The sequence below is a fragment of the Ambystoma mexicanum genome, chromosome 10 (assembly GCF_040938575.1).
Source record: "Ambystoma mexicanum isolate Mex_15411 chromosome 10, UKY_AmexF1_1, whole genome shotgun sequence".
Taxonomy (NCBI): Eukaryota; Metazoa; Chordata; class Amphibia; order Caudata; family Ambystomatidae; genus Ambystoma; species Ambystoma mexicanum.
In genome coordinates, this window is record NC_090932.1 from 51,122,078 (window position 1) to 51,131,904 (window position 9,827).

Genomic DNA, 9,827 nt, shown 5'->3' on the forward strand with positions numbered 1-9,827 from the left:
GGCTCCGCGAGCGCTTCCGCCGGCACCAGGCACTGCGAGCTATACCAGCGTGATATGTATTGTCTGGGGCACGGTGCTTTCTCTAATGATGGCACAGGTTGTACCAGAAGCATAATGTGCGCGTTGCTGTCATGCGCCAGGCGCGGGCATGCCAGAGGCGCGCTGTGGCATTCTCCGATTCCCCCACACCCCCTCACACACACACGCACAGCGAGCAGAACACTGTGCAAACACTGGGCAGGAAGGGAACCGAGCTCCTAGGATTAGTGAACCCCCCCCCCCCCCCCCAACCCCCCAGATGTTGTCATCTGTGTAACTCTGTGATTTATCTGCCAGGGGTTAATGGTGCGTAAAAGCGCTGCTTATCTTGAAGAGGAGGTGGGGGCCGGCTCCGCTGACGTGGGAGGCAGGGTTTAAAAGGGGGGTCTGCAGGGGAGCTCCCACAAGCAGCAGAGGAAGCACTGGGAGAAGGAGCAAAAGAGAGCCCTCCAGCAGCAGGCAGATACCCCCCCTGTGCGCGGCACCCAGAGACCCCCCTGTGCGCACCAGCAGCCCCCGGCCCCTCTGTAGAAGCTGAAGATGCTTTCCTGCCGTGTCCGCTGTGCCCTGGCGCTGCTCTCCCTGGCTCTGGTTGTCAGCACCGTGTCAGCAGCCCCCACAGACCCCCGGCTCCGGCAGTTCCTACAGAAGTCCCTGGCAGCAGCAGCCGGCAAACAGGTGAGGCAGGCGCGGGAATTCTCTTGCACCAAACTTCCAGGGCTGCGTGCATCCCCGGGGCGGGAGGGAAGGGGGTGGGGTGAGACCTCTTCCTCTTAAGTTCTGGAACCAGGTGCAGCCTCTAATTTTACACCCCACCTCTCCCTCTGTAACACTGCAGTAGGATGCCCCGAAAATAACTTTTCTGCATGACCCAGACAGGCGTTCCGCCATGCCACCTTCGCAGACACATGTATCTATACGTGTATGACTGCGCCCGCGCGCTGCGCTACCAGCCATGTTATCGCCACGCAGGGACCCTCCTGTACTTTCATAGAGGTGACACTGAACTTACCACAAACCCTTCGGCCGCCCCTCCCCCGTAGTGACGTCCCCAAGGAGCGGAGATCCCAGGTTAAAATGCTCCTGTCCCTAATGCCACCTGAGATCGCATAGAAAGGGGGTGCTTTTGCAGCTGCTTCCATGTGCCACGTTGCCCCCTCACCCCCCCGCCGTCCTCCACCCCCCAGCCACCTTGAGGGCATTCCATATGCCCATATGTGCCGACATCCCGCCGGCACTGATAACTTTTCCCAGGGTCCGCTAGCATGCTTTCTTGACAGAAGCACGAGGACGTTGCTGGGGTTTCCCCCCTGTGCAATACGGTGCCCACCCTGCCAGTCCCCTGTGGCCTCTAGGCGCCGCTAACAAAACGCGGGCCATTTGCGCATGATAATGACCCCTGTAATGATGTCTCGGGTACCACTACACCCCCCCCCCTTTCAGAGGTGATACTTCTGCGATGCCACCTTGCCTGCATGTAAGCTCTATTGGCTGGGCTGCAATACCAGCGCTGTAGCACGGGCACGCGCCCACCATGCTGTTATGTTAAGCGCCTAGATGTCTGTGGGTTAGGTGCGCTATATAAATGTCTAAATAAATAAATAAATAAATACATGTGTTTGATAAAAAACATTCCGAACGGGCGGCTCTGGGGACGTGTTTTCCCTCTGGCACTTACCCCGTCCCACAACCCCACCCGCCCCCAACAAACGCTGGCGCCCACGCAGTTGTGTAGCCGGCCGGAAGACGGAATGGAAAATACCCGGCAACCGTCTGTAATTCCACAGATAAGATATAAAGGGGTGGCATGGAACGCTATCCACTGGTACTCACGTTAAGAGCCTGGACTCATTGCGCCCTTCACGTGTGGCTCTTGTCACTGCACTCACAGGCCGTGCTCTTTTCCCCAATGCCAGGTTCTTCGCACCCCTTTTTTGCCATGGCCCCATCCCTCTTGGGGTCATGCTCGGTGTTACGCACAGCCTGCTCTTCCCCATGTTAAAACATTTTTGTAAATCAGGCCCACAGGAGTGCGCAATGACTCTGAGTCCCAGTTCTGTCCTCATTCCAGGCTGCAGGCCTGCACCGACCTCATGCAAGGGGGCACTACAAATTACTAACTGTTTTAAGTTATATACTTTAGTTTAAACAAGCATTTAACTAAATATATATGTCCGGGGAGTTTGACCATAGTGCGGTATAGCGCCTTGACTCCCGTGTGTGCTGCCTTCATATAGGTTACTAGGCAAATATGTGATTATTTGTCCCCTCGCATTGGACTTAAAGCGCCTTGAAGCGGTTTACTGATGGCACAGGGCGTCCACACTGCATGTTCAACACTTGCTGGTTCTTTGCTGACCGGGGCCCCTGTCCAGGGTCTTGACGGGATCCCATGTCCAGGGTGTTGACGGGATCCCCTGTCCAGGATATTGACGGGATCCCCTGTCCGGGGTATTGACGGGATCCCCTGTCCGGGGTATTGGCGGGGTCCCCTGTTCAGGGTGATGACGGGATCGCCTGTCCAGGGTATTGGCGGGATCCCCTGTCCAGGATATTGACGGGATCCCCTGTCCGGGGTATTGACGGGATCCCCTGTCCGGGGTATTGACGGGATCCCATGCCCAGGGTATTGGCGGGGTCCCCTGTTCAGGGTGATGACGGGATCGCCTGTCCAGGGTATTGGCGGGATCCCCTGTCCAGGGTGCTGACGGGGCCCCCTGTCTGTCCAGGGTGCTGAAACACAGTTCTGCTTTGCGTTCCTAGAGACACGGGGATGAAATCCGACCGTACCCAGAGCAACGCTGCGCATTGGGCGCCGGCGTTCAGTGCTCACTTGGTGCAACTGTGGAAGGCAGCCCGCGCTAACACCCCACCCTCTGCATCGTCGACACCACACTGCAGCGCCTCCACTTCATGGCACTGGAACGCCAGCGTGTTCTTAATGCGCTCCATCCAGCTGCTAAACTTCCCGTCAGAGCGCTATAACCCCGCCGTGCTCGTGCAGCATGAGCCCTCATTTCGCTTTTGCAGGGCGCTGTTCAGGCAGGGCCTGCTCACTAATACCACTGCATTGTCAAGGCTGAGCGCTCTGCTTTCTTTCACTGCACTGGTGTCAACTTTGCCTTGGCGCAAACATGCATTTACAGCAGAGATTTTGGCCCAAGGGCAAACTTTGCCCTAGTGTTAATACTGTGCAAAACAGCACTTGCACCAGTGCAAAGTTTCGGCAATCTTCCCCAGATTTCCCTAACAGCGTCCCGTACAGAGCACCCACAACGCTCAGGCCCAAGACGAGGGATCACGCAGGTGAACAGGATCCGCCCACTTTAAAAAAAAAAAAAAAAAAAAAAAAACTCAATTTCCTTCACACACCTTTCTTCCTTTTCCACTGTCTGGTCTGGAACGCAAGTAGCGCGGCTGAAAGGCGCGCTGCTAGCCGCCACACCAGGTGAAGTGCGCACCAAGACAGACTAACGTGTCTCCAATGTTCACTTCCAGCGACATCACTTTCCAATGATTGCGTCACAACCCCCCCCCCACGTTTTTTTTAAATTTAGGACTGGACCACCGCTTCCTGCTCACGGTGGTCCCTCTCCAGTCCAAGACACTGCCAGGGGCGGTGAAAAGTCACGCACACTTCCAGTGTTTAGCCCACGCTGTTGCACCCTCTTACTTCCCCTTATGGTGCCCCGGGCACTGGTGCTCCAGCACGAGTTCTCTGCTGCTATCTGTCATGCGCGGTGGCACACGCGCTCCCTCTCACGGAGCTCTGTCCGAGATGCTGAAACCAAGATTTGTCTCATAGCGCTGTCTAAGGGGCTGAAAACCCCAGATTCTTCCGAAAGTTCTCGGTCCATAGATTCCAGACCTTTCACTCTCCCTGCAATGCTTTGCCTAGCGTCCAAAACACCCATCCGTTCTGACATGTCAAGTATAGTGAGGCACGTGGACTGCCTTTCACCCCAACCCAAGTCCTGAGCCTAACTATTCGCACCCCAGAAGGCTCTGAACACGTGAACTGTTCCCTTGGCCTCCCCCGAGACCTTCTTTCGCACAGGATAGAGAGAGAGGAAGCGTGGACAGGTGGCCTTCTCCCGCCTTCAGTAGGCTTCGAAATGCCTGTGTTATGCCTTACTGTAAGGGACCACATAGCGCGGTGAAGTGATATCAAAGTGACTTCAGGTACTTGCAAAAATCCCAATAGTTAACTGAGGCACCTCTTAGAACACTCTGTCCAAGAGGCTAAAGACTCAGCCCCCGCTCGGCTTCGCTGTCAAGGGTACTTAAAACTCAGCCACCTCTTACGCAGTCGACTTTGCTGACATTGCAACTTCCGGTTACAGCGATCTTTTCACCCAACACATTCAGATGTCCTGAACCTCTCATTTCCTCTTGCGATGTAGGTCCGACTGGCCGTGCCCCACCTCACTTCTCCACAATCCTGCACCCAGGTTTGAGTAAGGTGGTAAAGACTGGGGGTGTCCTTACAATGCTTTATCCAGGGTCTAAGGCGCGGGATTCCTCGTAGTCATATTGGCGAATGCATTGACACACCCGCTTCATTTTAGAGCTCTTCCGAGTTTCAAAGTGCAAGCTTTCTCTGGCAGCAATCGGTCATGGTGCTGAACCTCAGTTCTTAAAGATCAGCGTGTTAACCTCTTAGAGGTCCCTGTCAATGGTGCAGAAATGTACAGCCTTCGATTAGCCCGGTCTTTCAATAAGCAACATTCTGATCTTGCTCCTACAACCCCCAGCTTCTCCCTCTTCAAACATGTTCATACACAGCCCCTTCCCTTGAGTAAACATTTCGTTTCCGCACCCCCTCCCCCTACAAGACTTAACTGCTTATATTTTCTGTTAAAAGCAGACACTATACCCCCTTTTTTAAAGAGCCTTGCACCCCCTGGACATGCTTCATGCCCCTCTGGGTGCCCCCCCCCAAGTTTCAAGACCCCGGCTCTAAACTCACTCTGTGCACGGCTCTGATACTTACAGGCGCTTCCTACTGGCCTCTGTCCCAGAGTGCAAACTCTGAGATGCCTGTCACAAAGCTCTGTCCAGCGTGCTGAAACCCCTCGCCCCCTCGCATTGAACTCTGTCTGCCCAAGGTGCTGAAACCCCCGTGTCCCTCCTCCTGGGCTCTGTCCGTGGTGCTGATCCCCCCACCCCGGGTTCCTCTTCCTGGGCTCTGTCCATGGTGCTGACCCCCCCCCCCCCCCCCCCCCCGGTTCCTCTTCCTGGGCTCTGTCCATGGTGCTGACCCCCACACCCCGGGTTCCTCTTCCTGGGCTCTGTCCATGGTGCTGACCCCTCTCCCCCCCAGACCCCGGAGTTCCTCTTCCTGGGCTCTGTCCATGGTGCTGACCCCCACACCACGGGTTCCTCTTCCTGGGCTCTGTCCGTGGTGCTGACCCCCACACCCCGGGTTCCTCTTCCTGGGCTCTGTCCATGGTGCTGACCCCCACACCCCGGGTTCCTCTTCCTGGGCTCTGTCCATGGTGCTGACCCCACACCCCGGGTTCCTCTTCCTGGGCTCTGCCCATGGTGCTGATCCCCCCACCCCGGGTTCCTCTTCCTGGTGCTGACCCCCACACCTCGGGTTCCTCTTCCTGGGCTCTACCCATGATGCTGACCCCACACCTCGGGTTCCTCTTCCTGGGCTCTACCCATGATGCTGACCCCCCACACCCCGGGTTCCTCTTCTCTGACCCCCACACCCCGGGTTCCTCTTCCTGGGCTCTGTCCATGGTGCTGACCCCCACACCCCGGGTTCCTCTTCCTGGGCTCTGTCCATGGTGCTGATCCCCCCACCCCGGGTTCCTCTTCCTGGTGCTGACCCCCACACCTCGGGTTCCTCTTCCTGGGCTCTACCCATGATGCTGACCCCCACACCCCGGGTTCCTCTTCCTGGGCTCTGTCCATGGTGCTGACCCCACACCCCAGGTTCCTCTTCCTGGGCTCTGTCCATGGTGCTGACCCCCACACCCCGGGTTCCTCTTCCTGGGCTCTGTCCGTGGTGCTGACCCCCACACCACGGGTTCCTCTTCCTGGGCTCTGTCCGTGGTGCTGACCCCCACACCCCGGGTTCCTCTTCCTGGGCTCTGTCCATGGTGCTGACCCCCACACCCCGGGTTCCTCTTCCTGGGCTCTGTCCATGGTGCTGATCCCCCCACCCCGGGTTCCTCTTCCTGGTGCTGACCCCACACCTCGGGTTCCTCTTCCTGGGCTCTACCCATGATGCTGACCCCACACCCCGGGTTCATATTCCTGGGCTCTGTCCATGGGGCTGACCCCCACACCCCCTCCCCCCTCACCCCGGTGCCTCTTCCTGGACTGTGTCCATGGGACTGATCCCCCCACCCCGGGTTTCTCTTCCTGGGCACTGTCCATGGTGCAAATCCCATTATTAAATCCGACATACATACCCCTATCACGCGTGACGGGAGGTGAGAGTCGGGGCTTCCCCCAAGCAGAGGTCCCTCCCTCCCTCCCTCCCTCCCTCCCTCCCTCCCTCCCTCCCTCCCTCCCTCCCTCCCTCCCTCCCTCCCTTCCTCCCTCCCTCCCTCCCTTCCTTCCTTCCTTCCTTCCTTCCTTCCTTCCTTCCTTCCTTCCTTCCTTCCTTCCTTCCTTCCTTCCTTCCTTCCTTCCTTCCTTCCTTCCTTCCTTCCTTCCTTCCTTCCTTCCTTCCTTCCTTCCTTCCTTCCTTCCTTCCTTCCTTCCTTCCTTCCTTCCTTCCTTCCTTCCTTCCTTTCTTTCTTTCTTTCTTTCTTTCTTTCTTTCTTTCTTTCTTTCTTTCTTTCTTTCTTTCTTTCTTTCTTTCTTTCTTTCTTTCTTTCTTTCTTTCTTTCTTTCTTTCTTCTTCCTTCCTTCCTTCCTTCCTTCCTTCCTTCCTTCCTTCCTTCCTTCCTTCCTTCCTCCCTCCCTCCCTCCCTCCCTCCCTCCCTCCCTCCTTTCCCTCCCTCGACACCCTGACACCCTGACACCCTTCTCGGAGTGACAGTCTTGTGAGGCAGCAGGCACTTGGCTGGATTGTTCTCCTGTGATGGCATGCCCCTTAAAAACATCCCCTAATGTTTATTACAGCTGCCAGCATACCATGCAGCTCACAACCAGCTCTTCCCGTGGACTTGGCATGACTTGACTTGCTGGCTCCAATGAGGGACCTCCAAAAACAGGTGCCCTTCCCGCTGTGCTGTTACTGCATTATACACCTTGTGATAGATGAACCCCACCCAGTGCACAGCCCTGGGACCGGTGCGCCAAGTACGGGAAGCTTGAATGGATCAAGGGCCGAGTTGTGACCAGAGTAGAGGATTTCACTGGCGGTCCCCACTGAGGAAACCCTCTCTCTACAAAGAGTAGGAGGAAATGTGGCCCTGTGGAAAAGATGATGGGAAGTTACAGATACTGTTGCTTGGACAACACCTGGGAGCCCTGGCAGGTCACGAATTCGCTGTCCCCGGATTCCCTTATAAAGTAGTCCCCTCCTTGACATTCTGGCTGCTTATCAGTGGGCGCGCGCCGTAGTGCGGGTGTCTGCAACCTTAGGCTCTACAGATGTTTTCCACTACAACTCCCATGATCCCACACCATAGAGTATGTCGACTAGGACTGACGGGAGATGTAGTCCAAAACATCTGGAGTGGCAACGTTCGGAGACCCCTGCCTTAGATGAAAGGTGGCGTGCCCAGATGTATGTGCTAAGCTCGGCGTGCAGAGTCCCAAACACCACCTCAAGCATGTGGTCCAATCGTGCGTGGGGTGGCGTGTGTTCCATTACAATGAGGTATGGCCTGGCAGTTTGGGCTCCACTGTTAAGTGTTGGAATGTTAAAGAGGGGTGCGAAGCAGTGGAGTGGGATAATAGACAGAGAACACCCGAGTGCCTAAGAAGCACTTCCGCAAACATCTCCATCCCTCGCATGGCATGTTTTTGTGTTCCTTTTCTGCCAAGATGGCCAGGGCTGAGATAAAGTATACCCCTGAATATTAAGTGCTGTACACACACACATCACCGGGCCCCTATCTAGAATGCCTGCGCACAGGGGCGAGCAGAGCGCTTTGCAAAGTCCCTATGCGCAGAATGGGCAGCTCAGGTTGAGTCCACCCAGGTCCTTACTCAGTGTCACGATGACTGCATGGATGCGACATTTCTAGAGAGTGCTTAAAGCTCCAACCCTGGGCTGCCCCCCCATCCCACTCTGTTCTTTCCTCCTTTGTATGCCATTTCTGTTTCAAATGGCACCCGTTTCTTCAATAATTACAAACAATCACTGATGTGCAACCAGTTCTTGAACCCTCCCAGTATTGAAATCTTGGGTGGCCGAGAACTAGGACCACAGAGATGATGCCAGTCCGATAGCACGGCGAGAAGAACGCTCGCTTTGACATTTGTGCAGAGCCTGCTGACGCCTTCCGAGATCGATAAATGAGCACCACACGCCGTGGGTATCACAGCGCTCAGATACGTGAGGGCGTGAGGGTTCGTATCTATATATAAATGCGGGTTATTATTATGTGGCCTGAGACCTCACAATGATTTAGTCACGTGGAGAAGCCAGGGTTAGGACTCTGGGTTCCTTGTTGTGTAGTTAAAGATGGACGCTTTAGACCCTATTGCTAACTCTATACTTTCCCATTGTCTTGACTTTGACGTTTCATGGCCATGCCTTCGGGTTGTTTGTGCGCTTTATAAATGAAATAAATCAATACATTTTCATGGTTGCGACCTTGTCTCATTCCACGTTTGACGGCGCCCTCCTCTCTTTCTCCCGCAGGAACTCGCCAAGTACTTCCTGGCGGAGCTGCTCTCGGAGCCGTCCCAGTCTGAGAACGAGGCGGTAGAATCCGACGACCTCTCCCGGGGCAGCGACCAGGATGAAGTCAGGCTGGAGCTGGAGCGATCCGCCAACTCGAACCCCGCCCTGGCTCCCCGGGAACGCAAAGCAGGCTGCAAGAACTTCTTCTGGAAAACGTTCACATCCTGTTAGCTCGTATACCCCTCTTTTCCTACTCCCCCAATGGCGAGCGCAGCCCCGCACCCCAGGAGCCGAAGACTGTATATACCATTCACAGTTATGGTGAATCAAGATTTCCGTTCACGTTGCGTTTAATAAAACCTTTACTTGAGATTATACATGGTTTGCTTGGGTTGTGATTTCTGGGTAGGTCTAATATGCACTCTGCAGTTCCCACAGATGTACTATTTTTAATTCATCGTTGCAATAAAGTTTATGTTTCAAACTGTAAGGCTTCTCGCTGGTTATTGGGCAATGCTGAAAGGTCAAAGTGCGCCTCCTTGGACGGAACGTCGATTGGTCTGTGCACTTCATAGCTTGGGATGGGCTTCGATGGATCTGAGGAATAACCACACCTGGAAAGCCAGCACACAATTTATTTATTTATTTATTTTGAAGCTTATATAGAGCACCAAGCCTAGGGACGTCATTTCACCAAAATGCCAGGGGTAGCAGAAGTGACATCACACGACCCATGACCCCTGATAACATCACAGGAAGTGATGTCATTTGACCCCACCCCGAAGTGATATCACAGTAATCGATGGAACACGACCTTTCACTCATTGACAAAACAGAAAGTGGCATCACATAGCATTGTACACTACGAAAAATATGGTTACGATATCACTATAATGTCATGTACATTTCATACCAAGAATGGATCGCAATATGTATGTTAAGATCAGTGTGTATAGGCCCATATTACCAAATTACTGTGAATGCAAGCAGACGTCCAAAGCCAAATGAGAATGATGTGTTATTATATAGC

At 54.7% G+C, this 9,827-nt stretch overlaps 1 protein-coding gene across 1 annotated transcript; it reads left to right on the forward strand.

Moving 5' to 3' along the window:
• Positions 1–393: 393 nt before the first annotated feature.
• On the forward strand, positions 394–9,287 carry SST (somatostatin). Its single transcript, XM_069617477.1, has 2 exons — positions 394–717; positions 8,816–9,287. The coding sequence occupies exons 1-2, from the start codon at positions 580–582 to the stop codon at positions 9,026–9,028; spliced, it is 351 nt and encodes a 116-aa protein (XP_069473578.1). The 5' UTR covers positions 394–579; the 3' UTR covers positions 9,029–9,287.
• The last annotated feature ends 540 nt before the right edge of the window (positions 9,288–9,827 follow it).